Raw genomic sequence first — 25,395 nt, 5'->3', positions numbered from 1 at the left:
TAGTATCGTAGTAACAGTTGGTATTGGAGATTTGATAAAGTGTCATTACTTAAGGGGGTAGTTCATCAGGAATTTGTTTGTGTTGGACTTGAAGACATCCAAGTTGAAGTCGGGGGGGGGGGGACAGGCAAGCGGCAGAGAGTTCCACAGGCATGCAGTTCTAAGAAAGAAGCTTTGTTCATGGAATCTACGTTTTGATTTAGGCATGGATAAAGAGTGAGGAAAATTATTAACAGTGGCTTCAGCTAGTCGGGTGTTTTTCGTGAAAGATTGGCGAGGGGGGACCAGAGAATAGAGCTCAGACGAGCACTTGCCATGGAAATAACAATAAAACAGAGACAGGCTTGCAACGTCTCTTCTGTGGGAGAGAGGTTGCAGGGAAGAGAAAAAGTACACTATAATATTCAATAGATAATTCGCTTTGTAATAATAAAAAATCTGGATGAATTAAAATATATTTAAGCATATTTTACAACTGGGCCAGGTCAAGTCCACTCGTCTACAACACAGGAGGGTCATTCCATAGGTAAAACTTCCTATTTTTTTTTAAAAACTCAAAAAGAATATTTTTATTTTAAAACTTGAGCCATGAATTTTTTGTCATTACAAGTTTTTATTTTTAAAAATAAAACACACTGCGGTTCTTCTTTACAATCACATCCACATGTAAAAATGCATTGCATCACTTTTGAAATTGTTCAATTTTAAGTGTGGCTCATCCAATCATCAGAAACTCTTTGCAACGCAGCATATTCAGAATGTAAAAAAGCAGTTTTTACTCGACTGATATGAGTTTTTAGTTTTGCACACATGTTCTGTGAATCAGTTTAATACAGATTTTTATTTTTAAATTTATTCCTAAAATTGTCATTTAAATCATAAAAATAGCTTTCTTTTTTTACCATTTTCTCATTCAACGTTACACAAGTCTGGATAATTCAGTTTACACAGCAGACAAACGAGAAAATTCGGACCATGGTTTCTTATGTAACGTGGTCATTAAATTTTAACTCAGACTCGATGCTGGATGTGAAAGTCTCGCAAAGAAAAATTTTTCTTACAGTTAAAAAAAAAAAAAAAAATCCATTTATTACGAGCAACGTCACGCTCACACCACGGCTTGGTCATTTACATACATGTCAGTGACTTAGTTACAGTTATGTCGATCGAATACAGACACACATAAGAACATGTCCGAAAGTTGGCAAGTCTTGTTGTACAAAGAATTTAAATACGGAATCACTTACCGGTTTTGTGCCAAATGTCGAGTAGAAGGTTGACAGCCAAAAGCAAATACGTGTCTGCGTATTGAATGTCCGTATGAAGTAAATCTTTACCTGGGAAGAAAAATGAGCAATCTGCTTTAGAAACATCGAATGAATATGTTAATTTAGTAAAGACGTGGCGGGCAGATGAGAGAAGACAGAGGAAAGACATGGGAAGAAGGGAGAGTGCGGAGTGAGAGAGAGAGAGAGAGACAAGAGAGGGATGGTAGAGAAAGTGAGAGACACTGGGGGGTGGTGAGAGGAGAAAGTGAGACACATGGGAGGGAGAGAGAGACCTGGGGAAGGGATTGGTTGTTTGGTTGTTTTTTTTTTTTTTTACAGCATATCAACCCTTTTCAGGTTATTTAATGCCGAATCCAGTGATTTTGAAGAAAAAATTTTAATAGAATGTATTTGTTTTGTTTTTTTTTTTCAAGTCAGTTTCTATTTAACTCATAGTTGGGACCCTAACAGGTACTACCACTCCGGGTCAGAGTGGACCTGGGAGTAATGGCAATTAAGAGGTGGCTCCACACTCCCCAAAGCCTGCAAACTGGGGCCTCACCATCAGATATAGTTTAAGGTCATATCCAGGACCCTGGGGAAGGGAGGGTGAAGGAGAGAAAGACATGGAACAGTCACTGACAAGGGAATGAGAAAGAGAGCAATATGGAAGAGAGACGCAGGGGAGAGATAAAGAGAGACTTACGGAAGATGGAGGAGGAGAGATTAGTTAGGAAAAGAGAGAATAACATTTTGGCTTACCTAATGTGAGTGCATATTTATAAGATTTGAGAAGGTCTTTGACGCGTGACATTCTCTCCTCAGAGGTGAGGTTTGTGTAAGTACCCAGACTTCGTTCCAATCGTAGGTAGGTCATATGACGTTGCATTGACTTGACCGTTTGCGGAAATTCCTGAGAATTATCTTTCAACTCTGAATGAAGGTCTTTATGCACCAAATTTAAAAACTGGAAAAGAAAATTAAAAAAAAAAAATGACATAATTGCCACCATCACACAAACACGTAGTTCAACAGATAAATGTCCACATTTTATTCTATCTTGACAACTGACAATCAATCTGTCATTGGCTTAACTCTTGAGAGGAGTGACTCTTGGATAAGAAAAATGCTGAAACTTTGAGGAGGTGGAAGGGTGAGAAAAAGTGAGACGACATTAAAAAACTTTAAAAAGTAATTACCTCCTCATGTGTGCATAAGGGGAAGCATAGTATATGTTCATTCACCATGGTGTATCACCAGGCAGACAAACTCTCTGGCTTAACATTCGTAAGGAACATGAGTTGGAACAGATACAGTGAGAGCATTGCCAAGGCCGCTGCAAGGAAGGTGGGCTCTCTCTACCATGCTAGAAAGTTACTTACGCCTGAAAGTATTCTATACCTCCACAAAGCCACCATTCGCTCATGGATGGAGTATTGTTGTCACATTTGGGCTGGTGCATCTGCTATTAGTCTCTCACTCTTGGACAGGGCTCAAAAGAGAGTCGCCAACCTGATAGGTCCTGAACTGTCATCTAGGTTCGGTCTATGTCCCATCGACAAGATGTTGCATCCCTCTGCCTGTTCTACAAGTATTTTAATGGTGAATGCTCTGACGAATTACAAGCACTTGTACTCCTTTAACATAAATACTCCCACCCCGACAAACAGCAGAATCCAACACCTACACAGTAGAGATCCTTAGATGTAAGAAAGCCTTCTACTCCAATAGTTTCTTCCCCAGAACTGCTAGATTTCGGAACTCCCTTCTGGGTACCTGCTTTCCCAATGTAATGCGAACAAACATCTAGCTGCTCAACTCCCTACATAGAACCCCTGGTCTCCGATAATAGTCCCCTTCATCAAAGTGGCATTGTATCTTGTTTAGGGTGAAAATGGAATTAAAAAAAATATATGCGACGAGAGGAAGCATATTTTTAAACTAATATAAAATAAATAAATATATATATATATATATATATATATATGATAGCTAACTTTGAATTCAATACAAAGGTAGTTCTATTTTTTTTTTTTTTTTTTAACTAAAAAAATTGAAGAACTACGAAGACAGAAATTCTCTGGGCTCCAAAATTTAATTTTCTAAATAGTCGCGACCCAGTAATTCAATGATACATCTCTGCCTCTAATGTACGTCCATGACAGGGGTTGTGTTCACAGTCTTACACCGTCAATATCTGCAACAGAGAGATGAAACTTTCAGGTCAAGAATGCATAATTTTAATCATCATAACAATGCAATTTGCAATTCCCTCAGATCCATTCGGACGGAATAAAAAATAGGAGGTATTACTTTAGGAACGGCCCTTGTATATTATATTGAAACCAACAGAAAAGTTTTTTTAAACAATGCAATAACAAGAAAAAACATATGAAACTAAATCATTCATCAGTTGTTCATGAATGTTGTTCATAAATGTATTAGATCATAAACTGAAACTTTTTCATGAAAGAATAATATATAGAAGAAATGTAACCACACCTGACTTTTTTCTTTGTCCGCAAGCATTGGAAGGTAAGGTTTTAAGTCTGCAAAACATCTCGCTTTATCGCCAAACAAGTTGAAATACTCGGTCAGCAAATCAGTGGGTTTACCTTAAAAATTAAATAATAATTCTCAAATATCTTCAAAAAACGTAGATAAAATTTGTTTTGTTTCTTTTATTAGTTTTATCAAAATAAAGTTTCTCGTCATTATAATCGAGTAATGATATTTGCGTCATCGATCTTCTCGACTCTTTTACCATCTAGCTTTTTTTCTCTCTATTTAATACATTATATGTCCACTGCCAGTTGATTGACATAAATTCTGTTTACTGAATTACATCCCTGTTTTAGTATTAGTGATGTGATGATAACAACTGCCATCCAGCAGCTTCCCAGGTTGCAAGTAAGGAACACCCGCTTGATATAGGAGTCAGCTGCAAACACACAAAAGTAACACGTGCAGACAAAATCACAGACTGTCATCTAGCAAGGCATCACACCCAGAATCCACTCGGCCAGAGTTATGAAAAAGAAGAAGCCCTTTTGTGGATGTACACTTTCAGTAGATGAACTTGGTTGCAGATAAAAGTAATCTCTGCTGGACAAAATCATGGACTGACCACTGGTAAAGCATAGCATCTAGAGAACACTACTAGAGTTACGGAGAAACCATTTGGTGGATGCGTGGTCGCAGCAGATGAACTTGCCAGATTAAGTTTAAGTCAATGGTGAAGAATTCTAATTAAAAGATTTGTGTTGTCCACAGCAACGACATGCGTAGCATACAACGACAAAAATAAAACTATTTAAAGATTTGCTATCACTCATAATATTTCTAAATTGCCTTAACCCTATAACTAATCCTAAGTTCGTGTGACAACCCTTCAAAAGTTTGTCTTAACTATTGACCCTAAATTTGAGTAGCAAGCAACCCCACCAAAACATTTTTTTTTAAAATCCAAAGGAACATTGTAAAACCAATTAATCAACTAAACAATACCTCCCCTCACAAAAAAAAAAAAAAAAAAAAAAAAAAAATACATAGAATTTATTTCCATAAAAAAAAAATGGTAAAATAGCCAGGAAAGAAAATCATTTAATGCTAAATTCACGTGCAATATCAATCTTTCACTTTAAAAGTCTTAAACGCTTTCCAATATGTTCAAATATCTCGTATGCATGCAAAAATATACATTTATATGTTAATATCAGTTTATTTTTTCATTTTTTTATCCAGCTGATGATAGCTTAAATGATAATGATTAAGGCTAGAGCACTCAATGTTTTGGTTTCAATTCTAGCTGATGGCACCCAAGTCATTTTTTTCCCTTTTGAAATCACTACTATATATTGGTTGGTTGGTTGTTTTACGGCATATCAACCCTTTTCAGGTTATTTAATGCCGAATCCAGTGATTTTGAAGAACAATTTTTTAATAGAGTATATTTGTTTTTTTCAAGTTGGTTTCTATTTAACCCATAGTTGGGACCCTTACAGGTACTACCAGTCTGGGTCAGAGTGGACCTGGGAGCAATGAAAATTAAAGGGTGGCTCCACACTTCCCAAAGCTCGCAAGCTGGGGCCTCATCATCAGATATAGTTTAAGATCATATCACTACTATATATTGGGTTTAATATAATAAATACAAAATCTGCATAAATTAAATATTTCAGCGTATTTAATAACTGGGAAACGTCAGACATCCTAATGGTAAATGAATTAACACAAAAAAAAAAAAAACTTCTCATCCAAAGATTAAATTTGTAGTTGAGGAGAGAAACGACAAATAGACAACGGAAAAAAGATTGCTTATTAACCAATCAGAACGCAGAATTTATCCAAACAAATCGGGGAACCTCTTGACTGCAATAAAACAGTTTACTAAACAAAAGTAGAGTTCAGGAGAAGGAAACACACACACACTTACCGATAACTTCTGTATTCTCACAACTTCCCTCAAGAGACATCTTCATAAGATGCAGTCGTGCCAGATAGGGTCCCCTTAGGGGACGTTCAATTTGTCCATTTTGGTCACAAAGTTTGTCAATGAACACTTTAGCCTTCACCAGGCTGTCATCAACGTGGGTGTCACTAAAAAGGAAAAAGACGTTAAATTCATTTGAATGTTTTTTTGTTTAGAATTTTTAATGTTTGAAACAGAAGTTTTGTCGACATCTTGAGCATAAGTGACAGACTTAATTGTATTTACATTATTTGGGTTTTTTCGACAACTGTTCTCATCTTGAATGTTATTTTCATAACGTTTTGGTCGATGTAACCGCCAACCTTCTTGAGTTGTATTTTGTTGAACTCTGGGGAATCTTTCTGTCGAACTAGGGAAATCTGCACCGAATTTCGAACAGAGCCCTTTAGCAGGCTCTCGTTCTTTCAGCCATGACTGAGTAGATGTCATAAGTCATTAATAATTGTATTTTTGTGTTGCTTGCGCTGAGAATTGAAACGTCAACCTCCAATAGAGTGTGACATACAACTGAATTTTACCAAGTAATTTATCCGCTATCACACGGATCCTTGCTAACAATTCTAGTATGAATTTTAAGAATCTTAAATTTGCAGATTCCAGCGTTCAACAAGATAAATTTGAATGAAGTTGGAGGTTACATTCACTGAAACAGTGAAAATAACACTCAAGATGAGAATAGTAGTTCGAATAAACCAATATGAAACACCATCTAAAAAATACAAAAACATGAAAATGGCTTTTGTCGGTACATCTGCAGATTGAATGAATTTAATGGGAAAAAAAAAACTTTTTGGAAGAGTCCAATGAAATAATGGAAGAGTCCATCTAAAATGCAACAAGAAAATAGCAAATATTTATTGCCTTCCTCCCCTCCCAACTCAAGTGCATTTTTAACAATGAAATAAAGTCTGCAAAAAAGACGAAAAATATGGTGCTGTAAAGTTTGGGACGATAGTGGCATTCCTCCCAGAGGGAAGGGGAAACCTCACCCAACAAGACGTTTTTAATCGGAAACCCACAGATAGAATAGAAAAAGAGGATAATCAAGAATCATTCAGTGTGGTTGATATGTACAGAAGTCACCATCCAAAAAAAAATCTCCTTTCCCACAAATCTTCATATGCAAAAGAGAGGGGGAGGGCAACTTTAATAAGCAACAAAAACATCAAGGTTTTGGTATTTGAAGTGCTGCATCTCAAATACAACATCTCACACGTGCTCTCCATGCGATTTGATCCATGATATTAGTCAAATCACTTGGTACGCATTCATATACAGCATTATCACACTGAAATATTGGTTATCATTACCCAATCTAGTTGACCTTTGACAATTAAATATTTTCATTTACTAGCCAAATAGAAAAGTTACTAGCAAAACCCACATGATTTTTAGAATATGATATCTTCGTTCTGTGGCGAGTATGTACGTCATAAGGATTTGTTTTTTTAATAAGTGTAATTCTAAATATGCAACAAATTTTATGTTGACACTTGAACGTATAAACATTCTAATTTCTTCAGATATTTTTTTAAACAACTTTCGTTAAAAAAAAAGTATATTGTTCTATTAAACTTTTATTGTTTAAATAATTTAACTTTGTTCGTTTTATTAAAAAAAAAGTTGAAAGGATATTTTTCACTCAGTCATGAACTTTGGAAGATTGTCATCGCCAAAAGATAAACGTTTCATTATTTTTAGTCGTCATTTTGAAAAAAAATCACTCGCAAATGCAACTGTTTCACTCGCAATGTAGAGCCCTGTACATCACCATAATTAAGCAACAGTGGACCTGGTCAGTACTAGATGGGTAGCTTGGTTGTTTTTGTTAAAAGTCTCTTGCTGCCACATGTCCGTTTTATGTTGCACGCGCTTCTATTTCTTCCGACCACATGCCGGTATTAGCCAGACACTTCTTGCCTTCTTATTTACACATCCATTTTCTTTGAAGGCGATTTTCTTTCTCTCGCGAGCACGTGTTGCATTTTTTTTTTTGTCTTTCCTCTTCTCGCGCACACTTCCTAATTTGCATGTGCGTTTTTTTGCTACTGCTGCTCTTTGCTGCTACTGATACTTTCCACGCGCTCACACGCACCAGGTTACAGTTATATGTGAGGGGGAGGGGGTTCTTTGAGATGAGACTTCATAATTTGTGTAATCATTTTATTTTTTTTGCATGCTGTTAAAAGTTTCACATGAGGCTAAAATTATTGAGTATGAGAATAAGAAATTATGAGTAAAAGTAGGACAACATGTACAGGAAGTTGCATAATGAGGAAGTCCTAAGTGACACGTAGTGAGGAAGAAGGGAAAATCTTTCTCTTTAGCAGACAAACTGATTGGGTTTGCCTCTCTCTCGTATACAGAGTGGGTGTGGAGGGAGGATAGTTTATGTGTGAAAAAATTTTTTTTTTTTTTTTTTTTTTTTTAAATCAGAAGTTAGAAATGAAAGTGACATATAGCATCTTGATTTCTCTTGAGTCACAAATTCATTGCCAATCCACGGGCCAAACACTAACACACAACACTGATGGGGGAAATAAAAATTGTTTTAATAAATAAAAAATACAAAAAAAATAGATAAAATAACACTCACATGTTTTCTTCTTCTTCGTTGATTTGGTTTTTCGACTTCACCAATTGAAGGACACTAATTAAATATTGCTTCCAAAAAATCCAATTATCCGGACTGCAAAATAAAACACAAAACAAAATCAATGCGTTTATAGAAATGTGTCCTTCAAGATCTTTTTTTTTTTTTTTACATAGACGGCACCACTTATCAAGGCCGATAGGCCACTCAAGAATAAGGGTTAAAGAGTGTAGAGTAGTCAAGTCAGGTCTTTTACTTAACGTGAATTTTCTAAAATAACTGACAGTGCTTACAAACAGAAAGAAAATATTCCTCTGCAAGATTTGTCTGATGTTTTCAGGTGTTTTACAAATTAAACGATAATTCATTTGACAATAATTGATAAATTCTTATAAGTTAACTTTCTTTCAATGCAGCTAATTACAAATTACATTAAATAAAAAGACAAAGAAAAGAATAAACAAAATTAAAAAAAAAAAAAAAAAGATTTGATACAAAATTGTTAATGAAATATATAAAACTAATTATAACACCCCCAAATACCTATTATAGATTTAATTGTACCTATTTACAATGCCTCCCCACGGGACAGAGTTAGACACCAGGGTCATTTTTTAACGTGGAGAAAAGGTACAAAAATAAAAACTGTCTCAGTCGTGAAGGATTTCTCCTCCACTGAAACAGAACGAGAAATGGAAGTGCCGCATCTTAAGAACAGATACTACACTTTCATCTGGGCCAAAAGGCCAAGTCTTGTAGCCCTTTGTAGTTAACAATTTTAAACAATATTTGTTGTTTTGAAATTAAAAAAAAACAATCTGAAACTAAAAATTGAAGAGTGGTGGTAGGGGTCTCAAATGATTGGAATTGAAGGTGGTAGGGGTCTCAAATGATTGGAATTGAAGGTGGTAGGGGTCTCAAATGATTGGAATTGAAGGTGGTAGGGGTCTCAAATGATTGGAATTGAAGGTGGTAGGGGTCTCAAATGATTGGAATTGAAGGTGGTAGGGGTCTCAAATGATTGGAATTGAAGGTGGTAGGGGTCTCAAATGATTGGAATTGAAGGTGGTAGAGGTCTCAAATGATTGGAATTTTTATGGACCATTCTTCCATGGGTCTTTAACCCGTTAAAATAGTTTTTAAAGGGTCAAAATTGAAAAAACTTTGTTATACATTTTGTACATTCCTCTTAGTTTATTTTTTATTTTTAATCAGTTCAGATGCGTATTACATGGGTACAGTGGCAACATCACCAGCTTTGAATGCTACAGTTTTGCTTTCGATTTCTATTCTAGCTGATGGCACCCAAATACTTTTTTTTTTTTACTTTTGAAATCACGACTATAATAATATATACGAAATCTGGACAAATTAAAATATCATATTTAAGCGTATTTTATGCTCGGGCAAATCCGCACCCTCTCCTGTGTATATATTTTTTGTGTTGAACAATATGCAAACGTTAAAATAAGTTCTGAATAATTTTCTATTAAATCAAATATGCAACTATTTATCAGACTTTTTCCAGCTTTTCCAGATCATTCTCAATTCTTCTTTATTTTCTTTTTAAAGTTCAATTTTTCTGAGGAATCAGTGCAGAAAAAATTCAAAATTGAGATAATAATCTGATTGTTTCTGCACTAAGAAACAGGTGTTGTAAAATAAAAGTGGCTATTCTGACATGTTGAAAGAAATAATATCTTGGATTTTAAAATACAACTGCTTTGCATCCATCTGTATAGGCTCTGTTGTTAAATTTGATATACATCGAGCTTCATAAATAAAAGGATTGGTATAAATAAAGAGTGAAATATAATTGTAAAAAAAATTTTTACTATAAACATGTGTGTGTGTGTGTGTGTGTGTGTGTATTAGCTAGACAAAAAGGTTGTTGTGGAATTTTTAATTTTGATTTCAAATAAGTTTTCGTTATAATACCTTTGCTTTATATATCATTTTAAAGAGCATTTTTTTGCTCTAATTGTTTTAAAACAATTGTCTTTTCACTACGTTGAATACAAGATGGAAATAAAGCAAATTTGCACAATTTTCTTATTTCAATTCAAGCTAGGCCAAAAATTTGCTAAAACAGCTTGCGATATCAATGAAGCGTTTGGTCCAGGAACTACTACTGAACACAGAACACAATGGCGGTTTAAGAAATATTGTGACAGTCACGGGTCTTTGAGATGATGAGCGTATTGGTCGGCCATCGGATGCTGACAACGATCAATTAAGAGCTTTAGTTGAAACCAATCCACGCACAACTGTTCGAGAACATGCTTCTGAATTAGATGTAACGTATACGACTATTTCCAACCACTTGAGAGAAATTGAAAACACCAAAAAACTTGATGAGTGCCTTACAAATCAAATGACAACCAAAAGATATGTTGTTATGACGTGTCGTTTTCCCTTCTTTTACCAATAAGAACGACCAGTTTCTCAACAGGGTTGTAACTTGCAATGAAAACTGGGTTCTTTATGACAACCAGTAATGCTCAGCTCAGTGGTTAGAAGTTCCACAACACTTTCCAAAGCCAGAGTTGCAGTAAAAGAAAGTCATGCCGACTGATTAGTGATTTGCAAACGGTCCATCCATTATAGGTTTTAGAATGCAGGCAAAACCATTACAGCAGAGAAGTATTGTCAACAAATGGACGAAATGCATCAGACACTTCAACAACAACAACACCCAGCATTAGTCAACAGAAAAGGCCCAATTCTCCTCCATGGCAATACCCAACCACACATTGCTAAACTGACCCTGCAGAAGTTGAACAAACTGAGCTACGAAACTGCCTCATCTGCCGTACTCTCCAGATCTCTCACCTACTGACTACCACTTTTTCAAGCATCTCAACAAATTTCTGCATGAGAAATGCTTCAAAAACCTAAACAATATCAAAAACACCTTCAGCAACGTCATCACCACCAGAACGCAAGATTTTTACATTACTGGCAGAAATTAACAATAAGTATGAAATGGATGATTCAACAGCAATTGTTTTCACCTTTGTCAGAAACCTCATTCATGGAATTTGAGGCATGCAAGGACTAAAGGCCAAAATAAGGGAAATAAGAGTTATAAAACCGCTGTAAACCCAGGGTACTTTTCACTTCTCTTATTTTGTCCTTTAGGCACCATGTTGAATTATTTAGCCACCACGTTGCATTATTTAGCCACCACGTTGCATTATTTAGAAAAAATGCTGATGAAAAATATTTTTACAAAACAAGGGAAGTAACTATGTCTAAGGATTTCAGAGTTCACTCCGTTGTTATAATCTGTTGCCCACGAAAACAAAAAATTTGAACAGGATAAAATAGTTTTGTGAATGAAATAAGCAAAAAAGAAATTTTTATTCTGAAAAACATGTAACACAGATCAGCAAGACGAACTGACACGTTAGAATGAAACATAAGTTTTTTAGGTTTTTAAACTTTTGAAAACAAAAATTAGCAAGTAGTTCACAACTACCATTTGCCAATTACAAATAATGCCCTACATGAGAGATCATCGTTTAAACGCCTCAGCTTAGCATTCACAGGCAACGTGAATTGGAACAAATACATTGAGGACACTACCAAGGTGAAATCCCACTACCGTGCTAGAAAATTACTTGTACCAGAGAGGATCCTGTATGCGGCCACAATTTGCTCGTTCGTGGCATATTGTTGTCAAACCTTCATTAATGCAACTACCACTCATCTCTCTCTCTTAGACAGGGTCCAAAAGTTTCCAGGCTTTTTTTTCGTATGGGCACTTTCATTGATAGTACACACATAAAAACTAGTCTCCTTCGAAGTAATCTCCTCCAGTTGCAATGCACTTGTACTGTTCCAACAACTTCTGGAAAGCCCCAAGGAAGTCCTCTTGTGTGAGTGGTTGGTTGGTTTGTTGTTTTTGTTTTACGGCATATCAATCCTTTTCGGGTTATTTAATGCTGAATCCAAAGATTTTGAAGAAAAAATTTTTTTAATAGAATATATTTGTTGTTTTCACGTTGGTTTCTATTTAACCCATAGTTGGGACCCTAACAGGTACTACCACTCAGAGTGGACCTGGGAGCAATGGTAATTAAAGGGTGGCTCCACACTCCCCAAAGCCCACAAGCTGGGGCCTCACCACTGGATATAGTTTAAGGTCATATCCAGGACCCCCATTGAGGGACTTTTACCCTCTGCTGGGGGCAGTCGGTGTATTCTAATGCCCCACCGATAGGGCCTCTTGTGTGAGTGTGTCAATAACCCTTATCACAGCCTCTTTCATCTCAACTGTCTCATAACCACAGCCGGCAAGATTTTCCTTGAGCTTAGGGAATAACCAAAAGTCACAGGGGCCAATATCCGGTCAATAGGAAGGGTGAGGAACTTTCTTGATGCCCATCTTGGTCAGGACAAATGCCTTTCTTTCTGATCTTCTCGGAGCACTCTTTACACAAACTTTGCACAAATCTTTCGCATCTTCAGTTCGTCGCAAATAATTGTGCGTACAGTTCCACACTGACGTCAAACTGTGCACTTATTGTCTCTATAGACACATGACAGTCCTTATCCATGAAATTCTTTATTTGGCCAATCAACTCTGGTGTTCTGACTTCCTTACTCCTCCCATGCCTCTCATCATACCTTAAAGGCTCCCTGCCTTCCTTGAATCTCTTATGCCACTCAAAAACTGATTCTCGATTCATGCAAGATTGTCTAAAAGCAGTCTGAAGCAATTCATATGTTTCTGTGGCATTTTTTCCAAGTTTACAACAGAATTTTATTACATATCATTCTTCTAAATTGTCCTCACATTTAGATTTCATTTTTGAAATTCATCAGCTGTAACAATCGGGCTTTAGTAGAAGGTATACCACTTCCTGCTGTAGCTGTTCATTTGAACCTGAAATAAAAATTGGTCCGTCATCTCATAAGATGTATAACAATAACATACTGAATTTTCAAGAGTTTATGGCAATTTTAAATGCCTATACAAAAAGTCTGGAAACATTGAAAGCACATCGTATGTAAAAAAATTTCTACAGCATGGTTTGACATCTTTTGTTCCCAATTGCTCGATTTAGACACTTTCTTATTGTGTTATCATTGATGTCTATGGCTACTCTCCATATTTATTCATACACAGAGAAAGTCAACACAAAACCATGATGAAATCATTAATCCAAAATGTTTTTATTATTTTGAAAATGTCACAAATGTCAAAAACATTTACTTACTTTTCTTTTAAAAGTTTTTTATAGTCGGAATTGGCCTCAGACCACCGTTCCAAGTTACAGTAAAGCTCAGCGATTTCTTTCTTTCGGAAATCAATTTCACTCGTAAATTTCTCTGAAAATAAAGAAAGAAATATTAGAAACTGTCGGATGTTGCCAGATGCAGGTTGCACTTAAACTATGAAAAATGCATGTAACAGTGTTGCAATAATTATAAAATTGGAGTTATCTCCCCTGGCCACAGGTGATATTTTAGCAAGAATTCCACAATGTTCATTATTACAGCAAAAGTTTTAAAAATGTTTAATCTGACAGGAAACATTTTAACATGAAATGATATTAAAAATTTATACATATATAAAGTTGAGCTATTTGCCACACTGACATTGATATTAAAAGCCCACTTTTCTATTTTAACGTGAATACAACTTTCTTATGTACTTACTCGTGAATATACCAGGGACTTCAAAAAGTAAAACTAATTTGCATATTCCAAACATTGAATTAATAAAATTTTATTTTAAAATAAAATTTTATTAATTCAATGTTTGTTTTTTTTTTTTGTTTTTCTTATTGGATGATTAGTTTCATTTTATTATTACACACAGTTCTATATCAGGCATGTTTTCTATATCGTGCAGAATTGCATGGCATTTGGGGCTGCATTTAGAGTAAATCTATCTATATCTGTCTGCAGAACAGTATCTACCAAAGTACCCTGCTGATTTTTGGTCTACAGACTTGACACTTGATTTTGTACCCCCAGTCTGAACACCCCATTGGCCAGAAAAATTATTAAGGAGTCAAAAATTTAAAAATTGGAACTTGGCAGGCGTAATTCAACATCATGCATATGCTTAATGCATGCACAAATATACATTCATATGTTTAACGGCATTAATTTGTCAAGTTTGATACGCATGTGTCGTTAGCTCAGATAATAGTGAATACTACTAGATGTTTTGGTTTCATTTTTTCATTTAAATTTTTGAAATCACTGCTATATATTATGTATCGGGTACAATATATTAATCAAAAGAGAATTGGCTCTATAATAATCCAAGGGCAAAAACTGCAGGAATTAAAATATATTTAAAAATATTTTATGAGGCAACACCAGGTTGCTTGCTAGGAAAGTTATAAATTTGTTTAAGATAATTTATTAGATTCCAAATGCAATAAAAATCATCGCTACATTGAGAATTTATTGGCAAGAAATTGGGGGGGGGGGAGCTACCATCAACTCAAGATTTTTTGTTTCATAATATAGGAAAGTATTTTCGAAAAAGAACTGAAGTAAAAATAGAAATTGATTTCTAAACTACTTCTGGCCAAGTCTTTATTTATTCCTCTTTCCCACCAGTCCATTCCTATGACTTCCTCTGATATTTCCATTGACCTTTCTCTGCCAAATGACCCTGCTACCCCAACTGTTCTACGTCTTACCTACGAATTCTCATCCATTCTTTTAATATGGTAAAATCGAAAAAGTCAGCTTTTCACACATTTGTGAAAAAATATTCAAGGAGCCAATTGACATTCCTGGTTATGGAAGGAATAGGTCGCTTCACGGTCTTCGTTGTGCAAGTGTAAGTAACGTCAGCCACAGAATCCGTTCCTCATAAGCGAGTATGAAAAGCATAATCAAGCATTGTATGTGTTCAAGTTGAATTCCAAATTTCATGACAAGTGCTCGACTGAACTCCAATCTATGGTCCCTAATTGCCAAACTTTCACAAAAAACACTCAACTAGCTACAACCACTATATACGATTTCTCTATCTGTACCTAAATCTAAACACAGATTCCATGAACAAGGTTTATTTCCCAAAACTGTCCATATGTGGAACACTGTTCTCCTGATCTGCTTCCCAGTTGAATACAACATAGTAGCTTTCAAATCCAATGTAAACAAATTCTTGTGGACTCCTCCCCATAAATAATCAAACTCTACCCAATTAACACCATTAACGATTACTATTACTTTACATTCATTAACCCTTATCCTCGAGTGGCATTCAGGCCTTGATAATTGGTGACTTCCAAGTAAAAAAAAAATATATGGCTTCAGATATAAACATGAACTGCAGTATAAGCCAAATGTTAGAAAGTATAGTCGAACAAGAAACTTAAAGTGAGAGAAACGCATGTGTGATATTCCTCTCCCTTTGGCCAAGGGTCAGAAAAAAAAAAGTGTAACAACAAAAATAGAAATAAGTCTAACAGCAGAAGAAAGATATAGGAAGTTGTTCATCAATATACACAAAATAATGTGGTGCCATCTGCATGAATGATCTAAGAATGTGATTTGGGAGATCACTGAAGACCAAGAAGAGAATTGAGCCCAGGATGGAACCCTGAGGAACATCAGTGTTGATACTATGTTTCTGATTTGTGCTCATTGACAACTACTTTTATAAACCTATCAGAGAGGAAGAAGTTAATAATTGAGAGGAAATTTTCAGTTATTCCATAGATGGAAATTTTGTGAAGTAGACCTTTATGCCGTACCCTATCAAAAGTTATTGCTCTAGAAATGAAACCCCTGCAGAGAGATTCACTAATTCTGTGTGATACAGCAGTTAGTACATCGGCTGTAGAACTCGCAGAACAGAAACTATATTGCATATCATTGAATCTACGCACAAATAAAGAATGAGGGAAATTATTGATAGTGGTTTCAGATAGATGAGCGTTTTTCATGAAAGTTTGGCATGGGAAGGGGATTATAGATTGGAGCTCAGACGAGCACTAACCATAAATAAAGCAGAGATAGGCTCGCAACTTGTTCTGTGGAAAAAAGATTGTACGGAAGAGAAAAGGGTGTCCCCCACTTGGCTACCGATAAAATGCTTCTAGCAACTCCTGCTCAGATGGATCTTATAAAGGTAGAGAGTTGCATCAGTAGCGAGATATCTACTGGAGCGGTAGAATGATCCCATTTTTCTAGCAGCCTTGGCAATGGATTTGAAAAAATTTCCTATTTATTCTAACTATAAACAATCACCATTTTTTCATGGCATTTGTAAGTACTGCGTAACAGGAAGTGTTATGGAATTACAAGTAGGTTGCGAGTTGGTTATTTTGTTTTGTGGCGTATCAACCCTTTTCAGGTTATTTCATGCAAAATCCAATGTGTTTGGGGTCCTGGATATGACCTTAAACTATATCCGATGGTGAGGCCCCACTTGCGAGCTTTGGGGAGTGTGCAACCACACTTTAATTACCATTGCTCCCAGGTCAACTCTGATCCGGAGTGGTAGTACCTGTTAGGGTCCCAACTATGAGTTAAACCGACTTGAAAAAAAAAATATATATATATATATATATTCTATTAAAAAATTGTTCTTCAAAATCACTGGATTCGGCATTAAATAACCTGAAAAGGGTTGATATGCCGTAAAACAAAAACAACCAACGTATTTGGAAAAAATGTTTCTATGCTTTGTTCCGTGATGTGTGTGTCAAGATTTTTCTGTAATTTAAATTTTTTAAAATAGATTTAATTCTAAATAAGCACTTATAAAAAAACGTAACTTACCACCAAGGGGTCCTTTTAAAAGGTCCAATGCTTCTTGCCATTTTCCCAACTGTTTTAAAATTATCAGATAAAGTTGCACTTCTAAAAGAATAAAAAAAAATAATATTTTCATTACAACTGGAAATACTTATTAAATAAATGGTTTAGTTGATGCGGACATGTATAAAAAAGGAAAACAACAAAGGAAAAAATGAGACTTGTAGTGTGATTTATATACGGGGCTCGAAAAACAAACACGGGGTTCGAAAAACAAACGCAGAGCTACACAGGGCTCGAAAAACAAACGCAGGGCTACACGGGGCTCGAAAAACAAACGCGGGGGGTGCGAAAAACAAACACGGGGCTCGAAAAATGAAAATTCTTTTTACCTGCTTCTGCTTCTATCTTGTCTTCTTTGATATATTTGAGGGTCATCCGCTCAGCGAGGGGCAGGTACATACCCTTCGATAACTTTGGGTCTTGTGCAGTGTGCGCCTGAAAGCAACAAATTTATTAATGAAATTATCAACCAATACTCTGCATGTGTGTGCATTTCTCGCATATATGTAACTTTCATGAATACTCATTGAATTATTAGTTTTATTTTGTATTAGCTGGCCGCCTAGTGTTGCCGACCATAAAATACGCATTAATATTATATTTTAATTAATGCAGAATTCTTATTTATTATAAACAGAAATACTGTAGGTATTAAACATTACGCTAAATTCCTTAAAAAAAAAAAAAAAAAAAAAAAAACACACACACACACACACGGAAAGAAACTGAGTCATGTGCATGCGAGTCGTGTTTTTACTTCTTGTAAAAAAAAAAAAAAAAAAAAAAAAAAAAAACTCAGGCTGAGACCAGAACCAAAACCTAAAGACAGCGAGTCAAGTACGATAACCATTAGGCCAGCTTGACACAATCTTTAGAAAGTGCTACTTATTCTTAACATAAGTAATCTGTCATCGGAACAATTCACGCAAGCTCATTCGTGAAACAGATTAAAATGTGATGACCCCTCCCCCAAGTACCAATTTTTTTTTTATTTTAACCCCTTAGCAGCCCTTTTGTGAAGATGAAAGCCGGTTAAAAAGTTTTCCACATATATGGATATCCTAAATACCAAATTTCAAGTCTGTAGATCAAAAATTTGTTGAGTATATAGGTTGAGAAGTGTCCTCTCACACACATTCTCACTTTTATAGATATATAGATAAACTGAATATTTATTGAAATAAAAAATAAAATAAGGAAAAAACTTCAAATATAAAAATCTGTATTGTTTGGATTCTTTGGCCGATACTTCTCATCTTAGTTATTTTCACAACGTTTCGGTCAATGTAACCTCCAACCTTCTTCAGGTGTATAAAATTTGTACTAGAATTGTTTGCAAGGGCTTGTCACACAATGGTTAGAGTACTTGATGAAATTCATTTGTAAGTTTATATTCTCCTGAAAGTTAAAGGTTCGGTCCTTAGAGCGAGCAATCGAAAATACAATTGCAAATAAAGACTTCTACCCAGTCATGGCTGACAGAACAAGAACATGCTATCTGGATCGAATAAACGGTCATAATTAAAAAATTAAGAAGTCAGCGGATTACCTGCATGACGAGACTCATGACGGCCCAGAAATAATACGGGTTTTTATTTGGCCTCAACTTGTGCAACAACATTGCAGTTTGTTGCTGTCGTTTATAATCTCCAAGTCGCACGTAGGACATGAACAGGGCAGACAAGACCTCCTCGCTGTCGGGACGAGCTTTGTGCGCATTCTCATACATCTCAGCAATCAGCTCAACTGAAAAAAAAAAAAAAAAAACAATCAAACAGTTATTAAGCAACGTAAAGTCACACACTTTAGAAAACATTGTTTTTTAATGAATTTAAATAAGAAAATTTAGTTTTTTGGGGTGGGTGGGGAAGGGGTGACAAACAAACATTTTTAAGAACGATATATTGATAATAAAGCAAAAATTTCATTCATTTCTTTCACTAAAGTCGATAGCAACTCATATTAAACCAACCCATATTGGCAAGTGGCCTGTGTTCTTAAAGATGGAGCTTTATGTGCATATGAAACTTTTTTTTACATGGGGGTCACCACTTATCAAGGCCCGAAGGCCACTCAGGGATAAGGGTTATTGCGTGTACAGTAATCAATGAGATAGTATTGTAGTAATCATTAGTATTGGGGGTTTTGATAGAGTGTCTTAAGGGGGCGGTTTGTCAGGAGTTTGTTTATGTTGGACTTGAAGACGTCCAAGTTGTAGTCAGGTGGGAAACATGCAAGCGGCAGAGTTCCACTGGCGTGCAGTTCTAAGAAAGAAGCTTTGTTCATGGAATCTACGTTTGGATTTAGGCACAGATAAAGAGTGGGGAAAATTATTGTCAGTAGTTTCAGCCAGACGAGTGTTTATCGTGAAAGATTGGCGAGGGGGGACGAGGGATTGGAACTCAGACCAGCACCTGCCATGGAAATAACGATAAAACAAAGACAGGCTTGCAACGTCTCTTCTGTGGGAGAGAGGTTGCAGGGAAGAGAAAAGGGCATCCCCCACTAAACCACAAAGTCTATTTTGTACTCTGTCAAGGCAGGATAGGCTGTTTTTAGCAGCTCCTGCTCAGATGTTATTATTATGTTGTTATAATGAGACTGCTTCTCTGTAGAATACAACATGGTCTTCGAATCAAATTCCAACAAAATTTAACTTTCTTCATTCAACTGTTTCATATTTTTCATCATTCAACACAACTGATATTCCATCTCGTTAACCATTTTCATTCACAGCTTATGACCAACATTGACGCATTTTTTACTCCCAGTTTCTGGTGTCTATTTGGCTGAATAATTAAATATGGTCAAACGGACAAGAAAGCCATTCTTAATATGGAGAAAAATGGAGGAGAGCATCATTTGAGATGATGATTATCAAACCAGAAGGGACCACATCTCGATTGTCACCATCATTCTGTCTGTGGAACAGGAACCAGAAGAGCAAACAATCTTAACTTTTTTAAATTAAATTTGTAACATAGTGCATATGAGCGTGGGAAAATAGCAGCAAAGGATGGCTGGCTTGCGAAGAGATTAGTAGCAGCAGCTAGCTGAAAAAAAAAACAAAAAAAAAACACATATGCAAATTAGGAAGTGTGCGCGAAAAGAAAAAGGAAAAAAGATAAAAAAATACACCACCTGGGGGAGAGAAGCAAAGCGAAACGAAGAAAATAGACGTGTTAAGTCGAGAACAAAAATGGGCCGGCTATGGTTGGCATACATACGGAGGAAAGAGAAACGTAGGTCAGGCTAGATGGACATATGGCAGCGACTTTAAGTGGTATCGAGATGGAAAAGAAAAAATAATGCCGACCCGGATTTTTATTTCTTTCCAGTTTCATTTTTAGGAATTACTAAAGTTTCATTTTTAGGAATTACTAAAGTAAGTGTAACGGCCACATTATAGTTTTATTAAAAAAAAAAAAATTAATTTATAAAAGAAATCTAAATAAATTATATTTTATAAGATTTTAAAAAAATATATAATAGCTTGGATGGTAAAGTCGCTTTGAACCCCATTTTATACATAGCTGTTTGGATTTCCAAATAGGGGGCTCCAATCTAGAAACAGAGCATATATAAAAGGTTCTCGGCTTAGGGAAGTGCCATCTTTTGACAAACTTCTAGGTCTAACTGTCACTCCTGATTTGAAATGGAACACGTACATCAAATCTGTGCCAAAGGTCACTGGAAAAATGGCTGGATCATTGTACGGTTTGAGTAGATATCTCATTACTGATGCATTTCTCTACCTATATAAAGAACCAAGTACGTCCTAGAATAGAGTACTGTTGCCATATTTGGGCCAGAGTTGCTCAAACCACCCTATCCTGCTTTGACAAAAACCGGCTTCAAAACCTAGTAGGTGATGCCCTTTTCTCTTCCCTGCAACTTCTTTCCCAAAGAGATGTTGCAAGCCTGTCTCTACTATCATTATTTTCATAGCAAATGCCAGTCTGAGCTCCAATCTATGCCCCCCCCCATCCTTGTCAAACTTTCACAAAAAACACTTATCTAGTTACAACCACTATCTTTCCTAGAACTGCTAGCCTGTGGAATCCTGTTTCACTGGCCTCCTTTCCAGCTGACTAGTATATAGTTGTTTTCAAGTCCAATGTAAATAAGTTTTTGCCAAGTCATCCGCTTAAATAATCAAATTATACCAAATTCCCACTAGTAACGATTACAACACTGTTGTCCTGATGACTTCTGTACATCCATTAAACCTTACCCTCGAGTGACCTTCAGGCCTTGACAATATGGTGACTCTTGTAGTAAAAAAGATAGTATTTGAAATTGAAAAAGACAGCTGAGAGTATATTTTGTTTTATTCGTCAGTCAAGAACACACCTGGTCTAAATCATCACCACACGTTCTTTCGTATTAAATAACAGAAAGTGATGCTGCAAGAAGGAATCAACTTACACTGATGCGTTTCTCGATAACATATCAGCATCCCTTGCAGTGTGGCTTCATCTGTTGGTTGTAGTGCATGCACTTCTTGTAGAATGGCAGTGCTTTCGTCATGTCGACCGAGATGAAGAAGGGCCAGAGCTTTCAAGACCTAACACAAAAAAAACAAAAAAAACACGTTGAGATTATTCCAGTCAAATGAAACAAAGACGTCCATCTTAAAATATGATCAGAAGGTAAAACCCAAAACGAGTGTGTGTGTGGGGGGGGGGGACATTGGAACATTTTTAACAATAGTAACAAAAAAAAAAAAAAAAAAAAAAAAACAGGGGGCAAAAAAAATGTTAATAGAAACAAGATAAGTTACTTACCTTTCTACCTAGCTGGATAAGTTTTGTTTTAACTTATTTTAAAGTGTTTTTTTTATTTAATACACAGCTAGTATCAATTTTGTTAAGATAAAATAAAAAAAAAAACATGGCTGATATTAGACAAATTTATTTGTTGCGGACTATTATCCTCATCTTTTATTTGTTGTTTCACGACGTTTCGGCCAACTATTCCTCTGGCCTTTGTCAGGTGGTAACCGCAACTCGATTGGAACTCTGAATCTCCTAACTGCAATTACTGCCATCCATAATTGTTGTGATGTGCGCAAGAAAAAGGAAAATAGGATAAAAAATGCACCACCTGGGGAAGAGAAGCAAAGTGAAACATTGAAGAAAATAGACGTGTAAAGTCGAGGACAAGAATGGGCCGGCTGTAGCCGGCATATGGTTGACAACAGCTATGGATGGCAGTAATTGCTGAGGATGCAGTTAGGAAATTCGTAGTTCTTATCCAGTCGCAGTTACCACCTGACGAAGGCCAGAGGAGTAGTTGGCTGAAACGTCATGAAACAATAACTAAGAAAGATGAGAATAATAGTCTTCTGCAATAAATTAATAAATAATACTCATCTCAATAATGAATTCCAATCAATTAACTGATATTAGACATTGGAGAATCAGAAAATCCACAAACTCGTAATCTATATATATAAAAGCGAAAACGTATGTATGTATGTTTGTGTATGCTAAAAACTTTCGACAGACAGAACAAAAATTCACAAACTTGGTATCATATTGAATCTCCATCCTTCGCCCGAAAAATATCGAAAAATTGGCCAAAAACGTTCATTTTTTTCACCCCGAAATCGACAATTTTCGACAGGGGGTGATGGGGGGTGGAGGTCAACAAAAACGGTCTTCTCATGACGACTACTGGTTCTACGCATGCGCCAGATGACGTCATGACCTGATTTACGTTAAATAGTTGAAGAACTGACTAAATTTCATGTACGTCGTGTTAGATCAGTTGGTTAGCGCGTTGGGTCTTATCTAAACGTTTTGGGTTCGAATCGTGGTGTGAGATGCCTTTTTTTTTTTTTCGATTTTTTAAATTTAAATATTGAACCAATGTTATTTAAGCCATTTTTCATGTAACGTTCGTTTTTTTTTTTTTTTTTTTTTTTTTTTACTTCACTTATTCTTAGCGACACCCAAAAACACCTGGGTACCCACCGATTTTTTAAATTTTAATATCGAAACAGGCTTATTTAAGCCATTTTTCACGTTTTTTATTTTCTTCTTTTTTCAGAAGTTTTAACGTTTGTTTTTCTGTTTTGTTTTTGTTTTTCAGATTTTTACATTTAACATCGTTCGTTTGCCTTACATTAGTTTTTTTTTTTTGATGTTTTGATTACCGCCCCCCCCCCACCGCCCCGCTTTATTTTTCAGATAAGTTTTAACGTTCGTTTTTCTCTTTTGTTTTTTTACTTCGCTTATAACAAACAAACCTGGTCATTGACCTCATTAAAACCGTTCACGCAGAAAATGTTAACTGCTGAATAGCTATTGCTTACATCGTCGTCGTTGTTGTAACGCTCGCACAAAATGTTAACTCTACGACTTCCGTGCGGGCACCTGTCAATTTTGTTCTTAAATAAATTAAAACATCTTTCAGTAACTCATTCTGGCTGGCCGAACGGTTCATGTTTTTTTCACATTTTATTTTCCAACTTCGCCTCAGGGCTTCGGGTTCGATCCTACCAACTTACCAAAACTTTTTACCCCCGGTTTCTTTTTGATTTAAGAGCACACACACCTCGAAACACCCGGGCAACGCTGGGTACTCCCGCTAATTAAAATATAAAATTCACTTTTTTTTTCATTTTGCTTCAGTTGAAGTTCTCATAAATCAAAGGCCCTACCTAGGGACTAACACTTGATCTCTTTACGAGATTCGTAGATATTCGAATATTCCATTAAAGTTCTCCTTTACATCTTAAACACCAAGTTAGTAAAGAAATTGGAAACATAACTTTCCTCTCCCCAAATAAGTGTAAGTATGTTTATAGTATGTTTTTCTTATGGTCTCTTGGTGTTACTGGATTCATCTAGTCTGGTGGAGTATCCAGACTTGTGTTATTACTTGAGGTAACATCACTTGGAAAAGATGCATCATGCCTAATAAAAGCTAATGTTGGTTAGCCATACTGAGATCTTATTTAGGCCGCAAATACTTTTTTGTTTTGTTCAAAAGTGTCTAAACACAGTTGAAGGAGAAACACAAAAAGAACGCTCAAAAACAGAGGTGAAGTGGAGGGGAAAAAAAAAAAAAAGTTCAGAGGGATATGCGGAGGAGGAAGCAGAAAAAGAACCAAAACAGATGAGGGTGGGCAACAGAAAAATACAGTTCTTGACATCATCCTTTAAAATTTAATTTAACAACATGACTATATACATTGACTGTACATGCAAGGATAACTTTAAATATACATCAGCTACTATGAGGGAACATTCAAAATAACAAATATTCATTAACTTTGTAAAAAAAAAATTGTAGTTTTACTTCGAAAATGATTTTGAAACCTTTAAATTGCCAATAAAAAGTAATTCTTGGCTTTAAGTGGAAGTTATGTAATTGTTTTTTTTTTTTTTTTTCAATTAGAAGCACAAAAAAGAAAATATTTTTATATACACCTTTGCCATATTAAGAAACACTTTTATTAAGTCTTCAAGGTTCATTAAAAAAAAAAAACAATAATTAACCATTTAATTTAACCAAATTTTCTAACAAAAGGCATTTTCTATATATACTAGCGGGGGTACCCAGCGTTGCCCGGGTGTTTCGAGGTGTGTGTGCTCTTAAATAAAAAAGAAACTGAAAGGGGGGAGTTTTGGTAAGTTGGTAGGATCGAACCCGAAGCCCTGAGGCGAAGTTTGAAAATAAAATGTGAAAAAAAAAACATGAACCGTTCGGCCAGCCAGAATGAGTTACTGAAAGATGTTTTAATTTATTTAAGTAAGAACAAAATTGACAGGTGCCCGCACGGAAGTCATAGAGTTAAGATTTTGTGCGAGTGTGACGACGACGATGACGTAAGCAATAGCTATTCAGCAAATGAGGTCAATGACCAGGTTTGTTTGGTATAAGCAAAGTAAAAAAAGAAAACAAAAACAAACGTTAAAACTTAAGCGGGAGGGGGGGGGAATCAAAACATTGAAAAAAAACTAATGTAAAGCAAACGATGTTAAATGTAAAAATCTGAAAAACAAAAACAAAAAAGAAAACAGAAAAACGAACTTTAAAAAAAAAAAAAAAAAAAAACATGAAAAATGGCTTAAATAAGCCTGTTTCGATATTACAATTTAAAAAATCCGTGGGTACCCGGGTGTTTCTTAATTTTAATTGGATTTAAAAAATTTAAAAAGATTCTTAGCTCATCAAGCTCTTTCTATGGATACCAATATTGAAATATTTAAAGCTATTTCAATTTTTTT

At 35.6% G+C, this 25,395-nt stretch overlaps 1 protein-coding gene across 1 annotated transcript in view; it reads right to left on the bottom strand.

The window, feature by feature from the left end:
* Window positions 1–25,395, bottom strand: part of LOC145269880 (N-alpha-acetyltransferase 25, NatB auxiliary subunit-like) — a 109,133-nt gene that overhangs the window by 40,520 nt on the left and 43,218 nt on the right. Inside the window, exons 3-12 of the mRNA XM_080125626.1 lie at window positions 21,584–21,722; window positions 18,705–18,901; window positions 17,485–17,590; window positions 17,117–17,197; window positions 13,579–13,690; window positions 8,357–8,449; window positions 5,704–5,867; window positions 3,771–3,883; window positions 2,031–2,235; window positions 1,248–1,337 (exon numbers count right to left, since the gene is read on the bottom strand). Of these exons, the coding sequence (XP_079981752.1) occupies window positions 1,248–1,337; window positions 2,031–2,235; window positions 3,771–3,883; window positions 5,704–5,867; window positions 8,357–8,449; window positions 13,579–13,690; window positions 17,117–17,197; window positions 17,485–17,590; window positions 18,705–18,901; window positions 21,584–21,722 (1,300 nt within the window). The remainder of the gene's footprint in view (window positions 1–1,247; window positions 1,338–2,030; window positions 2,236–3,770; window positions 3,884–5,703; window positions 5,868–8,356; window positions 8,450–13,578; window positions 13,691–17,116; window positions 17,198–17,484; window positions 17,591–18,704; window positions 18,902–21,583; window positions 21,723–25,395) is intronic.

The sequence above is a fragment of the Euprymna scolopes genome, chromosome 45 (genome assembly GCF_053919585.1).
Source record: "Euprymna scolopes isolate OS-2025 chromosome 45, ASM5391958v1, whole genome shotgun sequence".
Classification (NCBI taxonomy): domain Eukaryota; kingdom Metazoa; phylum Mollusca; class Cephalopoda; order Sepiida; family Sepiolidae; genus Euprymna; species Euprymna scolopes.
This window is presented reverse-complemented; position numbering and strand designations above follow the sequence as displayed.